Genomic DNA, 23,637 nt, shown 5'->3' on the forward strand with positions numbered 1-23,637 from the left:
GCTCGTTTTGTGAGACAGACTGACAAGCAGACTGACTGACAGCCACTGCAAAGTGCTAGACGCTGAACGCTCTGTGAGGCTGAGCATCCAGATAAATGCCAGTGCTCACATCACTTCGCTGTCACTCACAGTTTCATAGGCTCAACACACAAGCGGGGGCTTAGAGAGCGGGAGCTGCATGACGACTGGGTGTCTGAACTCCTTTTACGCTCCCTTTGAGATGTTTGCAAAAAGGTCAAACAGACTCTGGGAGTGTCCAGGTAGACACAAGCGAGGCCTGCAGGCACCAACAGACCAAAGCATCCATTCATACATTTCATGACATTTCAAATGCGACCCCTGCTGCAAGCTAAGTGACGAACCAGAGCAAAATGTCAGCTTACATTCACTCAGCTAATTTTGTGTATGCTACAAATACACTCAATGGCTGTCACATCGGAGCCCTGGCTGCTGGGTCCTTCACTGAACAAGGGAAGCATTCCACTGTGAAGGTGAGAGGACATTCAATTCAGGATCAACAAATGAACATGTGGAACTGTTCGGATGAACTTGAATGAATTCAATAAATGTATACCTGACAAGGCCCTTACATGTGTCATTTTATTCGCATGATGATCGACTTTAAGGATTTTTTTGGCAAGGTCAATAGCGTAAGGTCAACATTACACTTCACCAAGTGCTACAGTATGCACTCCTGTTTAGTACTTAGCGTTTTACTGGAACCTATTTCCTGACATTGGCAAAGGCTGACTGACTTTGTGACTGAAGCCCACCCTAGAAAATGACTCCACAGAAAAGATTTATTGTAAGACATGCAAGACAATATGCAGACTCACCTCTGCAAACTGCAACCTGCTGAATGTGCTTTTTGGAGGAGTGTTTAACTTGAAGATCTTCTTAGGTGCCACCCAGGTCTCCATTGTCTCTAGCTTGCTTGTTGCTAGGTTGGTGGCGTGGTGCCTGACAAGGTAGCCCTGGAACTGGTCAGACTGGAAGTAGAAATGTACGGACACTGGGTGGCCCATGGGGAAATACCTGACAGAGAATGTACAGAAGTTATTAGCAAAATGATTTAATGTGCTGTTTTAATCTGGTCTACAAGCCAAAATAACCTTTGGAACTACTGATGTATATGCCAACCGTCAGGCACTCAGTGAGCTCTGTGACTGTGTGACATTGCTCACATTAATGCCGTGACCCTGAGTGAAGCGCCACTGATCAAAGGTTTGTATATCCCATGGTAACACTCACCTGTTATTTATATTCTTCCGCATATGTATGAGAGACAAAGAATAGTGAAAAGTAGTATTGGTAGTAGTAGAGTAGTCCTGTGGATAGTTACGTTCAAGATTTTGTAATCCACAGCAACCCTCTTAACTCACTCTCACTTTCTTTGGGCTTTTCGCCACAATTATTTCAAAAGGTGGACAATGGGCTTTAAGAGAAGATGGAGAGAAGAAAACTAACATATACCCAAAGTTACATGACCATTACACCTTTGTCTTTAATGAGAATATTTTTCAGTTTTAACATCTTAATATTAACACCGGGTAACATATTTTTAGACTTGTATGATTGTTAAGAATGCTAAAGTTTTACAAAAACCTTGCATGTTATTTGGTATAAATGATGGCAAAAGCTTGACCCCTTGATCCTGGGAAAAATTGGTTGAAATACTATATGTACTAAATGGAGGTTGTCCAGTGTTTTCAATTTCAGAAGGTTCAACCACAGAAGTGAAATTATGGAGGAGAAGCACTTCTGTGACCTTCAAAGTGATAAATAAACTTTTATTTGAATCATTCTTGCTTGTGACCTGCCTCAGAAAATATCTGACAGCTGAGACCAGAGAGCTACACAGCATTACAGAATAGACATTCACATGAGTCATTGAAGTGGACACACACACACGCACACATTTTAACTGGGTCATTCAGTCAGCTGAAGCTAAAAGGAGGCCTTGCCCTACTGATTGGTCTCGTTGTTAGTGTGCCTCCTTGTACACGTGGCCGGCCCTCGGGTGGTTTGAGTGACTTCTGGAAAAACAAAACCTAAGCCAGAACGGCCACTACTGGGGAACAATCTCCAGCTGCTCTCAGCACACATTCTGACTCAGACTTCTCATCCCTCATCTCTTCTGCTCCTTTAAAGTCATCTTTATTCACAGACTTTTCCATGTACAACTGTGCAGGCCCACAGTAACCCACCTGCACTAGCCATCGCTGCTCTTCTGTGCCGAGGCCTCATCAGTATTCTACAGTAGGAGCAGGAGTCAACCATCACAGTAAATGCTACCCTGACAAGCAGAACAGCAAATATTTGCACCCACAAGTACAACAGTGTGCATTCCTTTTCAACTATCCTCCCCGCCGCTGCACTCCATTTGTACGTCTGTTTTCCATTCCTGCTGCTCTCCTCTGTACATCATCCTTTTGTTTTCCCCCATCCCTCCGCTTTCACTTTCCCCCTTACCCAGCCCTTTCCAAAAGAGAGTGAGAACTGGCCTGAGTGTAGTCTGCACAGAGGCTCCATTCAGGCCTTTACACCACTCACAGTCACAGTTGACTGCTAAAAGAGCCAAATCCCCCTCCTTAACACGCTCCCACTTTTTCACTGACACATCAATTCAACATGCACGTACATTGTGTGCTTGTTCAGGAAAATTGAACAGCTGTCAAATAGTATAGTAAATAGCCATTTGATATTATAGGCTATGTAATCATTAGGCTGCCAGTTATGTCCACTAGTATTCCGATAATAGCAAAAACATATTTTGACATCACATGCTGATTTTCTCGTTTATTTTTTTTGTCGTTTCAGATTCAACTGTGATATGCTGCCATTACTCCATTTCACTCATCAATATACACAAATGATTTCTCTTTTCATCAGTTCGCTATTGTTATGCCTTTACCATAAGTGGTAGTATCATTATGAAGTGCCTTTGAGACCTCATCAGAATCACTCAGTCATCATGAAAATGCAGCAGAATAATGACACTCTGAGGTCTTATTATAAGTGGTCAAACATTTGCACACATACTAGTACAATGATATGTCTCTCTTTGTTTCCTTCATTATGTACCATTTTATTTCATTAGATGTATGTGGTTTTGGCATGTTCAACACACTGCTATGCGACCTAGTGTCTGTAATAAGTGTTTAAAAAAATACTAAATCATTGTTGCATGATTGCATTGTCCACAATGAGTTAATTGATAAAATGAGACATTTTGATCATGTATACTGTATTTTTTTGATCATATTGAACATTTTGGATGTGTCCCTTAAATTACTGTCCACCCTGTCATTATGGGTTAGCTTCCCAGTGGAGGCTGAAAAAGAGAGTAGTTGCATAGTAAATATTTGCACTTATGTTTTGTAATTTTCATCATATTATGTGTGTAGTTGGATGTTATCAAGCTTAACATGTTCACTCTCTCATAGTGAAATATAAATAAGTGAAGGTCCATCACGTGTTCATAAAATGCTAAAATTAGCCCAAAGTGTCCACCCAGTCATTGTCCACCCTGTCAGCAAGCTCACATTTGCTGTTTGCATGTACATTGTCTGCTTGGAGTTAATGTGTAAAAAGGTGTTGCTTTGACATGTGCTTTGGGACATTACAATACATCGTTACCCCTGATGTGATAAAACTGAGATATAACTGAGATAATGCAATGGCAAATATCTGAGGATCAAAACTGCGCAAGAACAACATTATACATTGTCAGTAATAGAGGAATGGTAGTACAGTAATCCCCCCTCCATCGTGGGGGTTACATTCCAGAACTCACCTGCACTAAGTGCGATCCGCAATATAGAAATAACCTATTTAAATACACCCTAGAGATGTTTTTATAGCATTTCCAGCACTTGAATTTTTTTACAAAAGGTTTTGAACCACACTTTTAAAACCATACAAACACATTTAAACACATGATACAGTATATTGAGAGAACGCAAGAGCAATAAAAACAGGATAATATTATACAAACAGTAAAAAGAAAAAAAATAGAGCAACAACTGTATTAACCCCCCCTCCCAAAAAAAATAAATAAATAAAATTGTGCGATATAGCGGTACTGCGAAGCATGAACAGTGATATAGCGGGTTTTACTGTAGTCAATTTCTGTCTTTCAATGTCCAGTGTACACAAACGTACATCTTGTCAAGGGTACAAAAATGTTACCTACCGTTACCACCAGTGACCAGCCACTATACTGCAAAAGTAACATCTAATTTTTCTGGGCATTTTTATCAACAGTTATTTTAATATCGGGGACATTTCTTTTAATTCTTAGTTTTTATGCTTATCCCCGTGCAAGGTTGTCGGAAGCCACAGCAAAAATAGCTGACATGAGATACAAACAGCCCTGACACATTCAGATAAACCAGCATCAACACCCACACTCATACTTAGGGCGAGGTAACATTAATTTTATGCTTTATTTAAGTGAAGAAACCAAAGCACCTTGAAGAAACTCACGCAAGCACAGAGAGAATATGCAAATGTTAAATTTCAACTGCATAGTGTTCCCATCCATCCATCCATCCATTTTCTGAGCCGCTTCTCCTCACTAGGGTCGCGGGTGTGCTGGAGCCTATCCCAGCTATCATCGGGCAGGAGGCGGGGTACACCCTGAACTGGTTGCCAGCCAATTGCAGGGCACATAGGAACAAACAACCATTCACACTCACAGTCATGCCTACGGGCAATTTAGAGTCTCCAATTCATGCATGTTTTTGGGATGTGGGAGGAAACCGGAGTGCCCGGAGAAAACCCACGCAGGCACGGGGAGAACATGCAAACTCCACACAGGCGGGGCCGGGGATTGAACCCGGGTCCTCAGAACTGTGAGGCTGACGCTCTAACCAGTCGGCCACCGTGCCGCCTCATAGTGTTCCCATCATATCTAAGTCACAGTTTTCTATAACAAGTGCATTTACAGGATCCTCCAGCAGAAACAACAAGTCAAAAAGCAACTTTAGACTTTCTTCTGGTCTATGTCTTTAAATAACCATTCAATGTCATGCTGTGTTGTTTTTAAAACTTTTTTTTTTTCATTTTAAATTCTGTTGAAAATTGTTGTGGTCTGCCCCCCCCACAGTTGTGTTGCTCACTGTTCTTCCCCTCCATTTTATAATATCCTTCCACTGTGTAAGTGAGTGATTTAGTGAGTGTGTGTGTGTGTGCAGCACGGGCCGGGGCGGGTTCTGCTCCTGTTTGGAGTTGGCTGATGAGAAATGCTTGATCAGTTACTAACAACAACACGGTTACACTAACGCTGTTGTTAGTCTCGCCATTCTACATATTTATTTCGTATTCAGGCCATTCCAAATGGCTACATTAGCTAGTGTATGGCCAATGTTAGTGCAATGGCTTTGACTGAAATCAGGGTTTGTTTAGTTGAACACTATGCTGATATACTTTGAGAAAGCCATGACTTATTCTATTTTATGAATGACAAGAGATTAATTGTACCTTCTGCCATCTTGTGGAAGAGTATTTAATTGTTCAGTTCCCTTTATTTCACTGGCATAGTTAGGTGAAGAAAGATACATTATTTGCAGCAAATAAATAATTTTAAATAAAATTTTAAATAATAAAATAAATTGTACCCAGGGCGCAGTGGTTGGGGATCACTGACCTAAATAATTTGCTTTATTGTGAATTATCTGGCACTTTTAGAAAAACTCAGCTATTGCTATAGTCTCTGCATTTGAAGAGGGAATTGAGTCTGAGCACATTCCAATATTCTAAGTATAGGCCAAAGTAAGAAAGATAAAATTGAGTATCACATGCAATCCAGTGGGCATTAAAGTTTGTACAAAACGGTTCACATCCAGTCTGCTCAGTGCAATATAGTGAAGACAATAATTCGATAATGAGAAGAAAGGAATATACACCACAAAGTTCATTATAATTGCACAGCATCAAACTGATCACCTTTTCCTTGATGTAATCTTGACAACCATTTTACCTGAGGCAGCATATGACCACAAGCACAACATGGACGTTGTAGACGTTTGACAGACGGAGAAATGTTCCCTGTGTGTAGTAGGCTTCACCCACAGGAGCTTACGAAATCCTCACAATGCAACAGGGAGAGAGAGAGAGAGAGAGAGAGAGAGAGAGAGAGAGAGAGCGCAATGACACTGGACATGCTGTCATACGGAGTCTTGCCCTCAGGGAGCAAACCATCGCAACTGACAGGCTTTTGACTTTACAACAGCAAGTGATGCTGCGCTCAAAGAAAGTAAGCGACAAAAAATAGTAAATGTTGCTCAGTCAAATATGCACTGACAGCTTGAATAACTATCAACTGCAGATCAGATGGCATTGCTTTTTTATATTGTTCAAAGAAATGCTCTGTCCCAATTAAGTTTCTTTGAGTCTACAACACTGAGGTGAGAAGTCATTACCATGTGCATAAAATATGTCGTGTTGTTATTGCAATTCCACAAAGGTGTTGCTTTCTCTATTTTTTTGTTTTGACACAGAGCGCTTTTCTCTGTCAGGCATATACAAATTGGCATTTCACACCTCTGCTTTCTGTTTTTAATTTGTTACTGTTGAATCACTTTGCATGTGTGTTTCATCACCTCAGCATTGACAAACTAAAGAAAAGTTAATCTGAAAATGCTCTTACACCAGATGTTTAGCGAGCACATTGGCCGATGAAATGCTTAATGAAGTACATTAAGTCAAAATGTTCAAATTGCAATTTCCCTTTCTAACCATATGCGGAACAGATTTTTGGAAAGCCAACATGGAGTGGGTCAAACAATAAAATTATGTGGTCTCTATATCGCAAATTTTTGTGGGTGGGTCTTGAATATATCCCAGATGAACGTGAGTTCACTGTATTGTATATTCGGGCAACAGGTCATGGTCTCACGTAGAAGTGGCATATTGTTAGAGAGTTTAAATGCAGTTGATATGCACATGTGAATGTACACTTACTATATTTGCTACTTTATAAAGTACACTTGCACTACGCTAAGAGGTTACAGTAGAAGAGGCACAGCCACAATTCATCTTTTTCAAAGATAACAAGCTGTCCTGCAGGCTACACTTTGTGGTTCATTCAATCATTACGTCATTGGAAGACGCTACAGATGGACACATAAGGTCATGATACTGGGTTGGACTGTTCCACTTAAACCATACTTATTCAGACCAGTAAAAGCGAAACTACCGTTCTTTAACTACATTTTATTTCTTCATTATTTATTTCACTGTCATAGTGACTATGATTCCTCAAGGGAAATTAAATCTGGGCTGCAAAATAAATACAGGCCCAACATTTTTTAAATACATTCAATTACAATTAAGTGAACATAAAGAGAAACCAAATGTTTGACAAACTAATGTCATTGTGTTAAAATATGCTGTCTCGATGGGCAGAAATAACATTGGCTTTGGATTATTAATGTTCAGTTAAAGCAGTCGGGAAAACTGTGCTGCTGCATTGCTGTCTTGTCACTTGCACTGGTCACTAAGATAAATTGAACCACATAATCACCGCCTTCTCTCTGGAAAACAGGCTTCGATCTGGCAGTGTTGGCAAGTCTGCATTTTGTTTGTTTTGTACAGCGTTGAGATTTAGGTTGAGATCTGTTTTACTGGGCTTTGTAAATTCGGTTTCTTAAATAAACTAACTAGTTTGTATCGTAAAAAAACAAAACAAATAATAATCATAAGCAAAACTGGTGAAAACATTTCTCGCTATGATACCATGCAGTTCTACACCACTGAAAATTCAACCAAAATAATAAACCGATTTATGTGAATACACCTCTATGCTTGATCATGTGCATGTGTTTACATAATCTAACCTGCAGCTGTGATCCATTGGGTTGCCTTGCAGCGAGGCGGCAGCGCGGGCCAAGCCCAGTCTTGAGAAGGAATGATAGTAGGTGAGCTGTGTGTCCGACAGACTGGCCACACCATCTGGCTCGTCGTACACATTCTCCCAGTACGAGTTTAGGCCTGGGGTCCCCAGTGGAAAGGGTCCAAACAGGTAAGCGTCCAGATGGTTCACTATCTCCTGGTTCACACTGGCTTCAAACTTCCTGGCAAAGAAGGTGGGACGCACCGTTTGCTGCAGAGAGAGAGTGTGGGAGATGAGATAAAGGGACACAAAAAGAAGGAGATTAGGGAATGGTTGTGTGCCAGAACGACAATGGAACAGACGTGATGTGTATGGAGGTAATGTATTGGCAGAGTGGAGACAGAACATAGAAAGGAGAGAAAAAAGGTACTTAAATGGAACTAAACGCCCCAAAAATGAAAGCAAGAATACATTGTATGTTCGAGCACTAGTAAACACATGGTACTCCGATTAATATTGCGTTCGTGGAATAAGAATTAAACTGAATAATTCATCAAGGTAAGAGCAGCGTCATGTTGGGCGAAATCATTTTCAGCTGCACTCACGGATGGTGTAGTGGTACATGTGCCTGACTTTGGTGCAGGCAGCGATGCTTCGGTTCCCACTCAGTGACGATGTGATTGTGAGTGTGAATGTTTGCCTGTCGCTGTGTGTGCCCTGCAACTGGCAGTTCAGGGTGTAGTCCACCTTTCGCCCGAAATCAGCTGGTGTAGGCTCCAGCGCCCCGTGACCCTGAACAGGATAAGTGGTGTAGAGAATGGATGGATGGATTTTCAGCTGCAGATCAGAAGTGACAGCAAAGCAATGTAGCGCCTTGCCTGCAAATACAGCGTTCTGTTGAACTGTATCGGCAGACAGATTTTGAGAGCGATGGATTCAATCATTTGATCCTGTAAACGTCATAGCTGAGATGGAAAATGTGCAGCGGCCATCAGAGGGAGAGTCGTGAAAAGTAAAAGCATTGTACATCAACTTCTTCGTATGAAAGAGATTCAGCAAAAAGAGATCCAGCTGAGCTCACAAGTCGGTAAGTTTGTACAGATGATGACGTTACGATCATGCTTTATTATTGTACTGTATGTAGCTTTTGTAAAATGTAATTAAATCGAAACCATAGCTTGATGTTGCTGAATACTGTATTTACTAAGAATATGATTTTCTTTGTATATATATATATATATATATATATATATATATATATATATATATATATATATATATATATATATATATAAATAAAACAATGTATCTTTGCCCATCGAGCTTTACCAGTGACATATAGTGACAGGCAGAACAATTACACGCTCTTCCATGAGATGGCAGAAGATACAATAAACCTGTCTCTTTACCTGTTGCCATTAATACAAAGGAATAAGTCGTGGCTTCCTTCGAGAATCCTTATTGCCATTGTCAGTGAAAGGTAGATTCACGATTAGGAATATTTCTTGGTCCGATGGTGCAATATGAAATGTGTGTTTGTTCTTCACACGGAGTAAGTCAATTTGTGAGTAAATTGAGATTATTTCAGTATTCATACTTTTTGTGCCATTTCTTTGTCTGGTGGTATGCCGTGAGATGGGTGCCTTGGCTTCGTAAATGTTGGGAAACACAATATTACACCACGCCGTCTATTTGTCTTGGAAAGCATCCAGCATCAGAGCCACTTTTAAGCAGTTTGACTGTTTATTTGTTAGTGTGACTGGTTTTAGTTTTACACTCAGGGGTTAAAACTAACCGTGTAGATCAGATAGATCTATAGGCAATAGGGCTACTCTATGAAAGCAAAGTAATACCATTGTGGCCCCTTGGGAAAAAAAGGAAAGCACCGATTGGTGTCCTATGAGGAGATAGAGGCGGCAGCTGTGGACACTGTTATGATGTCATAAAATTGAAATTGCAAGCTTGTAAACAGTGGCAGGTGGATGTTGCTGTACAGAGGTGTTGCTAGTTAGACAAAGCCAGTTTTGGGGTCCTCCACATATAACTAAATGAATTTCCTCAAGTACTGGACTGAAGTTCAATTTTGACTAAAGGTGAGTGACTGATGCCACCTTGTCCTGCTTTTCAAATCTGTTACAATTATCTGACAGCTTGAGTTATTAGCTACATAAATGTTTTACTGTTCCCCCTGTTCAGTGAATAATATTTATTAACAAAGATTTTCAATATTAATGTTTATCATCAACTAAAAAGTAAGAGGTAAAGAAGAACCCAAAGATCACTGTAGCTGAGCTCCAGAGATGCAGTCGGGAGATGGGCAAAGGTTCTAGAAAGTCAACCATCACTGCAGCCCTCCACCAGTCGGGGCTTTATGGCAGAGTGGCCCGACGGAAGCCTCTCCTCAGTGCAAGACACATGGAAGCCCGCATGGAGTTTGCTAAAAAAAACACCTGAAGGACTCCAAGATGGTGAGAAATAAGATTCTCTGGTCTGATGAGACCAAGACTGTTGGCCTTAATTCTAAGTGGCATGTGTGGAGAAAACCAGGCGCTGCTCGTCACCTGTCCAATGCAGTCCCAACAGTGAAGCATGGTGGTGGCAGCATCATGCTGTGGGTGTGTTTTTCAGCTGCAGGGACAGGGAGACTAGTTGCAATCGAAGAAAAGATGAATGCAGCCAAGTACAGGGATATCCTGGACGAAAACCTTCTCCAGAGTGCTCAAAACCTCAGACTGGGCCGAAGGTTCACCTTCCAACAAGACAATGACCCTAAGCACACAGCTAAAATAACAAAGGAGTGGCTTCAGAACAACTCCGTGACTGTTCTTGAATGGCGCAGCCAGAGCCCTGACTTAAACCCAATTGAGCATCTCTGGAGAGACCTGAAAATGGCTGCCCACCGTTCACCATCCAGTGTGAAAAACTTGTTGCATCATTCCCAAAAAGACTCATGGCTGTATTAGCTCAAAAGAGTGCTTATACTAAATACTGAGCAAAGGGTCTGAATACTTATGGCTGTGTGATATTTCAGTTTTTCGTTTTTAATAAATCTGCAAAAATTTCAACAATTCCGTTTTTTTTCTGTCAATATGGGGTGCTGTGTGTACATTAATGTGGAAAAAAATGAAGTTAAATAATTTTAGCAAATGGCTGCAATATAAAAAAGAGTGAACATTTTTAGGGGATCTGAATACTTTCTGTACCCACTGTAAGTCATACTTTGTAGGTACTATTTTGCTTCAAATTGTGTAATTATGAAATGACAACAACATTGTATTGCATTTTTTAAAATCATGTGTTTACATGATCAGAAGCTAAAGAAGTCAGTTTCCAAAATGCTTTGAATCCATTTGCATTATTCTGAGAAAAAGATTATTTACCCTGACTTGCAAATACTACAAACATTAATTTTATCCTTTTGAAGCAATTTATTAGTTCACTCTGAACATGTTCAACAAAATTTTATAGAAACAGAATGGCATGGCCGATTCAATTTAAAATATGACCTTTATCTTGTTTTGGAAAAAGCTCTTCATTTAAACACAAACAAAACATATCTTTCGTAACATCATGCCTTGAGATACACATTGAGTGAGAGTTTTATTTATTATTGCAGTAAAAGAGATACAATTCTTCTCATTTATAATTGAATGATTTTGAAGCTTTTATTTGAAGAGCAAATGAGTACATTCCTGGTGGACGTGCTGATTACAGGTGAATTATGGGACATTTCTTATTCCGTGATGAAACTGGTTGATCAGTTGATTTTATTTGTCCATAATCAATGTGATAGACAAAATGTTCATCCAATCACCTTCCCTTCTTCAAAACGAGCATTTTTCTTTCCCCACTGATGAGTGATTTTAGGCTATCACTAATCGACAAGGGTTGGATTGGTTGAAAAGTATGTAAAAGAAGACGTATGAACAAAGTATTTCTGGAATACAAGACTAAAAGTCAAGCCAAAACCACATTTGGGGATCTCATTCCAATTCGGTGATTAACTCGACCCATATCTTGCCTTATTCCTTCGTGCAAATTTACATTTTAGTCAGATTTAGAGATTATAATCACAGATGTAATGCCAAGTGGGTAATGCTGTATATAGAGAATTTGACCAAGAGGGATGAAAACAGAATGTGAGTGCTTACAGTATATGCTCATATGCAACTTTTGACATTGAGTTTTTGGTGTCATATGAGGAAATGTCACGCAGCAACTATTGCATATTAATTGTACATTGTCTGAAAAATTCCAGAAACTTTCCATGGGGGGGGGTTTATTCAGGAACTTTAGAAATCCAGTGGGCCACTGAATGCTCGCAGTTCAGCACTTCCCTTTTTAACCATCTTTTTCTATTAATTTAGTTTTTTTTGTAAATTTTTTGTTTATTTGGGCGAGGGGGGGGGGGGGACCAATCCCGAAAACACTCATTGATGGTTCATCCCTGCTTATTGGGGTTTAATTATTTCTTGTCATTATTTTGTATTATGTATTTATTTTATGTACGTATGTATTTATTTATTATTAATCATTATTGTATATACAGTATTATGTTCAATGCAATTCCAATGGCCGTCAGTTATATGCAGATTTTTCTCTATTCGGTCTGTATCTATCCCCCGCGAATAGCGGAGTTCCACTGTAATCAGAGAAAGACAACACTTATACATTTCCACATACTCCTGTTAACTCCCATTTAAAGCAGTCCATGCAGTCAGTAGCATAATATTCATCTGTTCAACTGTTCTCACACAGATTGTATTTTTTGCTTTGCCTTATTTGCTCTTTCCATCCACGCCGATCTCACCCTCACTGTCCTTGCAACTGTGTCTTGTTTGGCTTGAGGTGCATTATGAAATCTGCCGCCTCCACAGCTTGGCGAGTATACAAAGACTTTTCTTTTCAGCCACAGACACAAAACTATTAACCAATAGTTAGCTAGCACCAAGCACCTTGGTGCAACCTACTGAAAAGAGGAGATCAAATGAACTTTTGGCACATTTTGGGGACCTCAGCTCTTTCTCTTTGCAACTGTCATTCCAGGCTGACAGCTTGATGTCATATGGCACCAGATGATTGTGTGTGGTTCCAACATTAAATCAAAGGTGTAGGTGGGAAATTTTGGTGCTTGAATGTTCTCAGAACTAGTGGGTTTTGACATGCCCTTCGGTGCTGTCATAGCCAGTCTTTCCCACATGCTTCCCAAATGCAATGTGAAACACACTACTACACAGTGCTGACCCATTTAAAAGGCACACCACCACTTTCTTTCTCCAGATTAAGTTATCTAAGGGTGATGGCAATTCAAAATAATTAACATGGTTTGCTTCTTGAATGCTGATGTTGGCAAAAATACATTTAAACATTACAAGACAACACCATGAAAGCCATAAAAAAAAAAAAATTTAGACTTTACTCTCACGTATGACCCGAAATTCATATCACGGTATAAATCGAATCCGTTCAGTGTAACAGTATACAGTATATTACAATATAAGTTTCAGTGTAAAAATTATAATTGAAGTATTTATGAATGCGTTGTTATTTCCGTTAATATAAAAAGTTTGTAGTGTCGTGTTGAATTATCGGCTCTACACACACATTGGATAGGATTTATTTAAAGAGCTTTTACCGCATACCAAAGAAACCTGAAGCTCGTTGAGAGTCTTGGATGGCAGCCATTAAGCTAAACGTGGAAAGTTACTGACAATGACCGCATTTACTTACAATTTTTTTTTTTACTATGTCTGTGAGAGGCGGCAGGGTGACTGACTAGTTAACACATCTGCCTCACAGTCCTGGGGACCCGGGTTCAAATCTGACCTCGCTTGTGTGGAGTTTGCATGTTCTCCCAGTGGTTGCCTGGGGTCCTCCCACATCCCAAAAACATGCATGGTAGATTAATTGAAAACTGTAAATTCTCTGTAGGTGTGAATGTGAGTTTGTTTGTCTCCGTGTGCCCTGCGATTGCTGGTGACCAGTTCAGGGTGTACCCCGCCTCTTGCCCAGAGTCAGCTGGGATAGACTCCAGCATGCCCGCAACCCTAGTGAGGAGAAGCGTTACAGAAAATGGATGGATAGATAGATATCTGTGAGAATTGCTATTTAAAACATTCTACTCACTAAGACAATATTTAACTCACTAAATTCCAGTCAAGACTTCCTAATCAAGTCCCCCCCTCCCCCAATTGTCCCTCTCTCTGTCTTTGCATGACTTTTTAACGCAAGAGGCCAAATTCCCATATTTTATACAGTCTATGGTAATCTTCTGGTCGATCTCCCGCAATGTTAAGATTCCATGGGAAATTCAGATTTTGTGCTCAGTGGGATATCAAGTCCTATTTATAGTGGGGCCTGGCACGCTCCTGCAAAGCCTGCTTTTGTTCCCTACTTTTATGCCCAGGGATGGCCTTCACAGATACTAGGGTGCCAACCAAGGCCAGCAGCACTGCCGGGGAGCTGTGGTAATGTGTTGGCACTAGGGCGCCAGAGAGTGAGGCGAGACAGGCGGCAGACTAATCTGGGAAAGAAGTCAAGTGCTGCGGCTTTGACAGCTATGTGAAGGACAGGAGTCACGGTTGAAAAAGTATATGACTTCAAGCGGTATTTAACTGTGGCAGAACATTTTCACTTTGTGCCACAGATGTTACTTTTTAGCAGCTTATTAAAAGTCCAACTGGGATTCAGATTCTTTGACAGGCTCCCAGGGTCACTGCCACTCACTTACTTCCACTTTAAAAAGTTAACTATCCTATTCCTCCTGTTAACACCCAAGGCAAGGAGGGTCTAATTACTTTTCAAATGTTCACTTTCTACTTATTGATTATGAGAGCTATGGGAACATTCTGATGTAGAGGACAAAGCTTGGGGGCAGAAAATCAACTAATAAGGTTTGTGCTTGTCACCTAAGGGTCATTTTGTCAGTAAGATGTTCATCTCTGCTGCTTTTTATCAAACTGCTAGAGGGGAAACAATGAGTTTTCAAAAATATTTCAGTTAAGAATTAAACCTTGTAAATGTAGCTAATTAGAATGAAACTTGATTTTTAAAAAAATACACTGAATATGATCTCTCAAGGGGAAATTCAATATACACTCTATATACGCGCTATATATTTTTCTTGGTAACCACACAAACAGTTCAGATGTCAGAATGAGGGGGTGCACAAACTGTGACTGCGGCCCTGAGCTGAGTTTTGTAGAGTTCAATGCCTTGCTCAAGGGCACCTCAACATTAGTCAGAATTCACACCAGCATCTCTTTAACAAATAGTTGCAATTTCTTTGTCCACAGTGGGACTTGAAGTGTGACCCGCTGGTTCCATAGGGTCCTTATGGATGAGCCACTGCTGTTACTTGCATACTATTTTGTCAATATCCAATTAAAACACCAGTTTTTTTTTTTTTTTTTTTACATTAGAGGGTACATAATTGTGCATGTTTTTCAGTGCAGCACTCAAAATGCTTTTTATCTCTGTTGACTATTGACTGATCACTTAATTAGCTAGGTACACCTGCAATATCTAATGAGATGTAATGCAAGTGTTGTAACATAAAATAAAAATCTAATGTTGATTGCATTTGATTTTCACAGTCTAAGAGGTATTACTTTAACGATGAATAAAATACATTTGCTATTGTGGTTGTAGTTTGCCACAGAATAGAACTGAACTTTAGCTGTTTCTAATACTACCAATGCTAATAATGAGCTAACCAATAATGTACTTCAGGTTTTAGTGTAATGCAGTGCAGTTCTAAACTACTGCAATCTACAACTACAATTCTAAACATATGATTAAATTGTCTGTGCCACAATCAAAACTATCAAAACTAAGTGTTAGTATCCCAACGACAGACTTATGAAAACAGCTCTTTGATCTGTGTCTTGATACGATTGGATCTCGCTGGATCAAAGGGGTCGCACGAGAAAATGGTATGCTTGTCGAGAGTCACGCTAACATGCTAATGTGTGTGTTTTGCTAAGCTGGTACTTGTAGATATGGTACTGTATTTATTGTTATACACGCAAATACTGACATGACATCACTATTTAATCAACGTTTACAAAAATCACGTCTACAAGGTACATCTTTTTTTGAGCACCGACCGGCTGTTCATAGTCGGGACTTCCAAATCATGAGATACTGTAGATACTTGGTTGTTGAAAACTACTTTTTCTTCCTCTTGGGTAAGTGTGCCACGTTGCTCAGGAAGTCAGTCACTCAGTCTCAGACATAGACACAACGGGAAAGCGTAAACAGACTCATGTGCGCAGCTTTTTCGGCTCCACAAACAGCCAAGATGTGGTTTGCGATACTTGTGGGGGAAAAAAATACGGACAAAAACAGTTTGTGGCAACACAACAAACTTGTGAAACGCCTCAGGTTAACCCATAACACTCAATGCAAGGCATTTATGGGGACACAGACAGAAGACAGCACAGTGTCATTCCTTCAGTGCTGTAGGCAGGCACTATCTAGGTAGAGCTGGAGAAAATGTGGCGCTTTCAGCGGCGCTAAGCACTGTTACTGTTGACGTTTAAATGACTAAATACAGTTGTGAAATAACTAACAAAATAAATACATGCTTAAACAAATAACTGCATAAATTCAGCTTGGAGTAAGAATGTGTATCACTTAGATAATCTCACATTGGCAAAAAAAAAAAAGAGAGACTTTGCCCTAGTAGATTGTGCAGGTGTAACGATGAAGTGGTCATTTAAAAGTTACTGTCATGAAATAAGAAACTGGTTAAATGTGTCTAGTGCGACTGACTGTTTCTCAGGCAAGTTCATAAATTACTGCAAGCAAAAAGTGAAATTAATGGAGGGTGTTATTATTACCTGGAAGCGGTGGAAGTCTACAGGCTTGAAGTCATTAGGGGAACATCCGCACCAGTCAACGATGTGCTTGTACTGGCATTTACAGCCCAATTTACGATTCCAGTTGGTGATGCGCAGGTTGTTATCCACCATACTCTCACAGTAGGCACTGTTCTCCAACACAGTGTGGAAGAATGACTGGAAAGAAAACAAATGGACATGTGGCGGAAACAGAAAGGGAGATAGCAGAGAGTGAAAAAAATAGCACCCCTTTCAGTACTCAAGGGCAAAAGAGCAGCAGCAGAAAAAGTACAATCACAAAAAAGAAACAATTTCCCTCGTGAATTGAATACAGCCACAAAGCCAGGCCTCACGTCTGACTTGCACTTTGTGATTTTAAGTTATTTTTGCCTGCCAACAGCAATGACAAGAAACCTGAAGTTTATGTCTATGAACAATGCATCCTGAGTACAAAGCCTCGCTTACCTGTCACTCAGAGTTATGTAAAATGAAAATGTGTTGTCTGAGTGTTACCTCGGCAGGCAGCAGAGTGTAGGCGTAGAAGCGCTTCATGTTGGTGACCAGATTGTCCTTGGAGTTGATGACATATTCCACAAACATGCGGTTCAGAAGGAACCAGTCGGATCCTCCATCCACAGAGATGCCCTCTGGGATTTTACGGTCACCAAGCCTCCACATGTGGGTGTCGCACTCATAGAAGAGACGATCCAGACCTTGTTTACGGATAAACCTGGTGAAAACAAAAGATGACTAAATGGATGACACAGGTAGTCAAAAGTTGGCATTTGTTATCATACAGAACATTGGCTTTTTTGATGACTAAAATACGACAAATGTAAATCAATCAATGAGAGGTCATCTTTATGCTCAATAATGTTGTTACTCTTGCTTTACATGACAGGTTAAATGTGTTGTTGATATGTCACAATACACTTTCATCAACAGCTACAAGTGATACATACATAATAGATGGGTTTTCTACTGAGCATATCAAGTGTTAGAGGTGCGGAGTCAAGTTCAGGTCAACTCACTGGGCCTTTTAGAACTTGTTGGTTTCATGGGCAGTGGAATTTGCGCGTCTCAGCTATCCAGATATCAATTATTCATTATACTTTAATTCAATAGCAATATTAGTGTCGTTTTTGATCAATAATTGTGAGAAGAAGAAGAGGAATCAAATGATGCAATGTGGCTGCAAATGCACAGACGTACTGTTGAGTCATCCTGAGTCATGCACGCGTGCGTTTTGGGGTATTTTTGTGTGGAGTGTGACGTCTGCTTGGCCATCGGGGCGAAACGAGTGCAGTGAGCTGCTGGTGGCAGCAGCAAAGATGGAGACTCACTGGGTCACCACAATAATAATGTTAATCCATAATGCATGAAATGGCAACGGAAGATGAATGCAAGTTGAACCAGTTCTCATCAGGACGGTTGTTCATAATTTTGAGTTAGGGCCAGGCTTGGGGTATAACGGAATATATGTAACGGCTATACGTAATCAGGATACCTGAAAATATAACTGTTATCCGGTACATTTACAGAAAAAAAAACATATAATCAGATAACACTTATGTTTATTAAAATATATTATTTTGTGGGATTACATTTTTAATGCAGGAGAGGAGGAGGCCGGTTGGTGATTTGAGCCCTCGCCTGTTTTTAAACTAGTGGGTCGAGCAATCTTTTCTGGAGTTTAGCAGCGCAACAGGTAGATAAATGGTCACAATTTCGCTCAAACGACAGCAGAGAAAGGGAAAAAAGGTTTTTCACAGTTGATGTCACCGATGTCAGTGTTTCAAAATTGCCAGGTTGTGTGTGTGTGTGCCGTGTGTGCCCGTTTCCATTTCACTTGTTAAAACAAAAACTGAATTATGTGAAAAGGTTTTAAAAACTTTAAGCTAGAAAATCTATCCATCCATCCATCTCTTTCTATCCAGTACGGTGAACAAGTGGTTAGCACGTCAGCCCCATAGTTCTGAGGTTTTAGATTTGAATTCCGGGTGCTCTGGCCTCCTCTCATGTCCCAAAAGCATGCATATTAAACATTCATCAGACCAAAAAGGCAAGATAAGTACATATAAACAAAAACATAGTATTGATATTTAATTTCTTTTTTAGCATATTTGGTGTTGATCCGAAAGTAATTATAAGTAAGCAAATTACATGAATTTAATGTTATAGTACTTGGATTACATTACATTACATTTTGTAACAGGAAACTAGTAACTGTATCGGAATACATTTTTAGAGTAACCCTCCCAATGCCGATTATGATAAATCCCAGAGTTAAGACACCTGGCATTGTCCCTGCCATGGGACTTGATGAAGTTCATGTCTCTGTATTTGGACAAGAAGGCCACCAGCTGGTTGTTTGTCCTGAAAGCAAAAGAAGAATGCGGTTACAAAATGTCACTGTGCCAATTAAAGTTCACGTATATGCCGCGTAAAGCAAAAGCTTACAGGGAATATACACTCTAAAAATGAATCTGAAAATCTGTCCTTCAATGTGAGCAAGTTGTTTTGGGCATCATTCAAATGGAAAAATGTAATGCAGCAATCAGTAAGTGAAGATCTTCATAAACAGCCCTGTGAATAAAAAAATTATTACATTTATATAAATACTGAAGGTTGTTTTTTAAATTTTAACAGAATGTTGCTGTAATGTCCCATTGTCCAATAGAATTCTATTTTTACCTGAAAATGTAATAATTTTCTTTTCAAACTTGTGTTATGCATGTAATAGGTCAGAATGACAGTAATTATAACATGAGTCGACAGGACACATAGTTTGGCACATTCAACATACATTTTTACTAAGAAAACGACAAAACGCAACAGTTGAAGACATTTAATGACTTTAGCTGCTCTGTGTGCTTTTCCCGGCGGACTACTTAGGATCATAGAAAAGATTGTGTTGCCATTATTTTGATGAAAGACTCCATGCTGGTTTTACATCGTAGGGCAGCCTGCTCACATACACAGGCCAAACAGGCTAAAAGCTTTGCTCTGCAGGCTATATGCCCCAGTCATTTCTTCTGGTTTGGAGCCTTTCATGCTTTGCCTTTCGAAAAGAGCAGCAAGGCTGTGGTTAAAAGCTCAACGATCAGTGGGGGGAGGGACAAGCACATATTAATGTCATTTTCTCTTGAAGGAGCAATTTCACAGCCTGGGGGCTAATCTTAGGAGGTCCTGAGCCATAAACTCTAACTGATGATATGCTGTGCAGACACACACGGTCTTTTTGCATCTCCATGTTGTACTCTCACCCAGACATGCATGCTGTGTGACCGCTAGTTTGCACATTGCCAATACAATATACATGCACAGAGGCACAAAAATGCCTGGAGCCACACTCAGTCACACACGCACACACCCATACCCACACACAAGTGTCATATTCCAACTTTGCCACCTGAGCGGTCACCCCGAGTCCATTGGGTCTAGTTTGCTTACTGTCAGGCCGGTGGCTGCTCTGTTTCTCAGCAGTATTCACGCGCGCGCACACACACACACACACACACACACACACACACACACACACGCGTACACAATACTCACACTCTACCTGATACATCGAAATTGTGCAGTTTTTCCAATATCATAGCCAATTAAACTTCATCATAATGCCACCAATTCACTTCCATGGTCATGTTCAATTCATGATGTGCCCTTTTTAGAAGTATATGATCCCAGGGTGGTATAGTGCAATGTTATAGTTAACGGGTTGTTACTAGACACTCAAACACATTTGACCAGCATCACATTTTCTGTCATAAGAAATGGCAAAAAAATTAGAATTTAACAAAACAAATTATAATTTTAACTTAGTTTTGCTGGTCTTATTTATAAAATTCATCAATGGCCTATCATATCCCCAAAAAAACATACTCACAATAATATTAACGTGTGGGTCACAAAATTAAAGACGAGGATCCTACGGTTATCTCACAAAGCTCAATTATTTTAAACACGGCTGTAAAGTAAATGAAAGGGGCTTACAAGCGAAAAAGGTAAGCACAAGGATACTGCGTAGAAGATAAAAGCTGGGAAAGAGGGTCCTGCTCTCTGACAAAAGCATGTGTGTAACTCTCCTTTGGCCTCTCTGGACATGCACACACATACACACACAGTCCCCCCATTGGTGTGAGTGGCTCCGTGTTTGCCTTTGAGAGGCAGCCATGCGGCAGGACAGACATTATCAGGGAATTAGAGGGGAAATAATGCTTGTCTCCCATCCCACTGATAACAACAGCAGTAGTCAGGACAGGCCAGTGCAGGAAAGACCACCCTCTGCCACTCCACCCGTTCGGATTCTTGCCAATCCTTTACGGTCACAATGGAAAGACTGGCAACCAATTTTCTGTAATACTGATTTAAACTAAAACAGGACCCAGGATTTAAAGATATTGGATGAATAGAATAGACGGCTGTGCAAACACTGTTACAAATTACTATGTATGTTGGGTTTAAGTTGAATAAACCAAGTTTTAGTTTTTCTGCGGGTGTTTTTGCACAATTATGTTGTTTCATCTGTCTATTTATAACAGTGTTTCTCAACCGTTAACAATTAACCCACGGCATACCCCCCCAAATTTTTTTTTACAAAAAGTACAAATACTGAAATAATTATGATCTTGTATAAACTTACTCACAAATGTACTCCCACAGTATGAAATCTGGACACAGAACATAAGTGTCACAAAGGCTGATATACTCGCAGAAAGCCATGACTTGAACTCAATTTGTGGTGGATACCCAGGTTTATTGTACCTTCTGCCATCTCATAGAAGAGCGTTCAGTTGTTTTTCCGTCACTATACGTCACTGGTAAAAACAGATAAACCAAGATTTGTGTAATTATCCATCCATCTTTCTGACAAATTAAGTCAAATTGGATAATTTCCTGCTGCACTCAGGATTTTTCATGGCACACAACCATGGTTGTGAATCACTGATTTAGATTTGATCCTTCGTTTCAAAGATGAGCTTAATTAAAGGCAAAATTATTCAAGAAGGATCTCGCAACTGATGAAAAGCACAGAATAGTCCAGGTTTGTTCAACAAAATCTACAATATTATAGAATCTAATGTCATTGTTTAAGATAAAAAATATTTTGTTCACTGTAATTCACACTGATTTAGGAAAATGAACAAAACAACAGCATATATTTAATAACAATGCTTAACAATTGCAGAAGAAGAGTGTATTTTTACAGCCTGTCAATCAGTTTTCTTTTAGTCTTTTGTCACGTGTGCTCCCGATCCACAAAAAAAAAATACAACAATTTGTGTGTGGCCGTTTGTCCTGAATGCAGGCACTCAGGCGCACATTGCCAGCCCGTGTATTTAGTTAAGTATATTTACAGCTGCCAGGTTTAGCCAGGGAATGTAAGATACCAATGTAACTACGTGTTCAGATCAAATGAGGATAGAATATGCCCCTGCCGTTACTTGGTTGTTTAACATGAATAGATGCAAGTCAAGAACAGGGGTATGTCCCCCCCCATTGGAGGTCTGGCACATTCATCGAAGAAACACAAAACTCATTATCTCATAAAACTCTCCAGACACTTCATCACACTTTATTACGGCAAAATAATAGACTAAAAGGACCAGATATGCCTGTCGACATGGTCAAATCCAAGCTGTTACAAATACACTTGCTCTGCAATGACAGAAGACACAAATTTACATACTGTATTTCAGAATTGTAAGGATCCAAAATATGTATTTCCCCATGCTTGATCTCACTCCCTCTTTTCTCCCTGTCATTTCTGCATCTCAATTCCCTCTTTTGCTCCATCAATCGTTTCATTTCCCAACAGATGGGTCTTAAAATCTCCACTGTCAGCTATTTTTCCAACTCCATCACCCTTATGCAAATAAGGATGCAAAATACGAGCAAAACAGTGCCTTGGCACACTGGCGAATACATTTAATCTTGCAGAGACAGGATGAATTTGCAAGCATGCAGTGATGCAAGAAGACAAACTCAGACATGCTGCAGAAACATATTGACAGCATGTCAGCAGCATTCATCAATAGTATGGGAGCAAGAACATTAAACTTGTCAGAACAAATTCAATTACTCGGTTGTAGTTTGGAAGACATCAGATCCTACATCCCTTTGTCCATTATAACATCGTGTCTAAATCCAACTGGTGGACATCTGGCTGTGCAATAGCGATAACTCTTCCCTTGTAGAAGCATTTTAATTAGCTGCTGCATGGCTTCTTCAGAAATGCAGCAGAGCCTGAACTCCCAGAAGGACAATAAACTCACATAAAGGAATTTACCCCCCAAAATCTTCTCAAGTCTACTTTGGTGACATCATGTCCAGTTCACATGAGCTTTGTGGCCTTTAATTACCCTCTACAGCCTCTTTAAAGAAACACTTTCAAAATTGAGATCAGGTTTTTGCACCATCCAGTACACAGCATGCAGAGAAAGTCAATATGTATTGACCCTGGGCAATTAAATTGTAATCAGGTCACCATGTAACCCAGTGAATGGAGAACAAGCAAGGAAACAAAGACCTAGAATAGAAGGTGTGAAGGTAAAGCATTTGAGAAGCAGACGTTTTATTTCATTGATCTGTTTGTTTTAGAGTGAAAGACTCTTTATTCAAAGCTCACAGTTAACCACAGAAGCCCAGTCCCGTGCAAATCGGATTCTTGCCATATGGACTGAGAGACCCCATATTGTTGAGCAGTCCTGGTTCCTGCCTTCTTTAAAATAGTCCAATATCCTATGCACAGCTTTACACACATTAAAAAATATATATATATATATTATACTTATTGGTGTTCCTTAATGGTAGTTTGCAATTTATTCATTTTTGGCCATAACAGGACTTGATCTCATGTCCTGCGACTCCAAAGCCCAAGTCCTTACGGACTGTACTACCATCACGCGCGCACGCACACACGCACACACACACACACACACACACACACAC

At 40.0% G+C, this 23,637-nt stretch overlaps 1 protein-coding gene across 1 annotated transcript in view; it reads right to left on the reverse strand.

Annotated features, from left to right (window-relative positions):
* xylt1 (xylosyltransferase I) overlaps positions 1 to 23,637 on the reverse strand; it is a 98,543-nt gene that overhangs the window by 14,309 nt on the left and 60,597 nt on the right. Inside the window, exons 5-9 of the mRNA XM_061769753.1 lie at positions 18,976 to 19,056; positions 17,194 to 17,410; positions 16,681 to 16,857; positions 7,842 to 8,107; positions 837 to 1,035 (exon numbers count right to left, since the gene is read on the reverse strand). Coding sequence (XP_061625737.1) covers positions 837 to 1,035; positions 7,842 to 8,107; positions 16,681 to 16,857; positions 17,194 to 17,410; positions 18,976 to 19,056 — 940 coding nt within the window. The remainder of the gene's footprint in view (positions 1 to 836; positions 1,036 to 7,841; positions 8,108 to 16,680; positions 16,858 to 17,193; positions 17,411 to 18,975; positions 19,057 to 23,637) is intronic.

The sequence above is a fragment of the Phyllopteryx taeniolatus genome, chromosome 4 (assembly GCF_024500385.1).
Source record: "Phyllopteryx taeniolatus isolate TA_2022b chromosome 4, UOR_Ptae_1.2, whole genome shotgun sequence".
In the NCBI taxonomy this organism is placed as follows: Eukaryota; Metazoa; Chordata; class Actinopteri; order Syngnathiformes; family Syngnathidae; genus Phyllopteryx; species Phyllopteryx taeniolatus.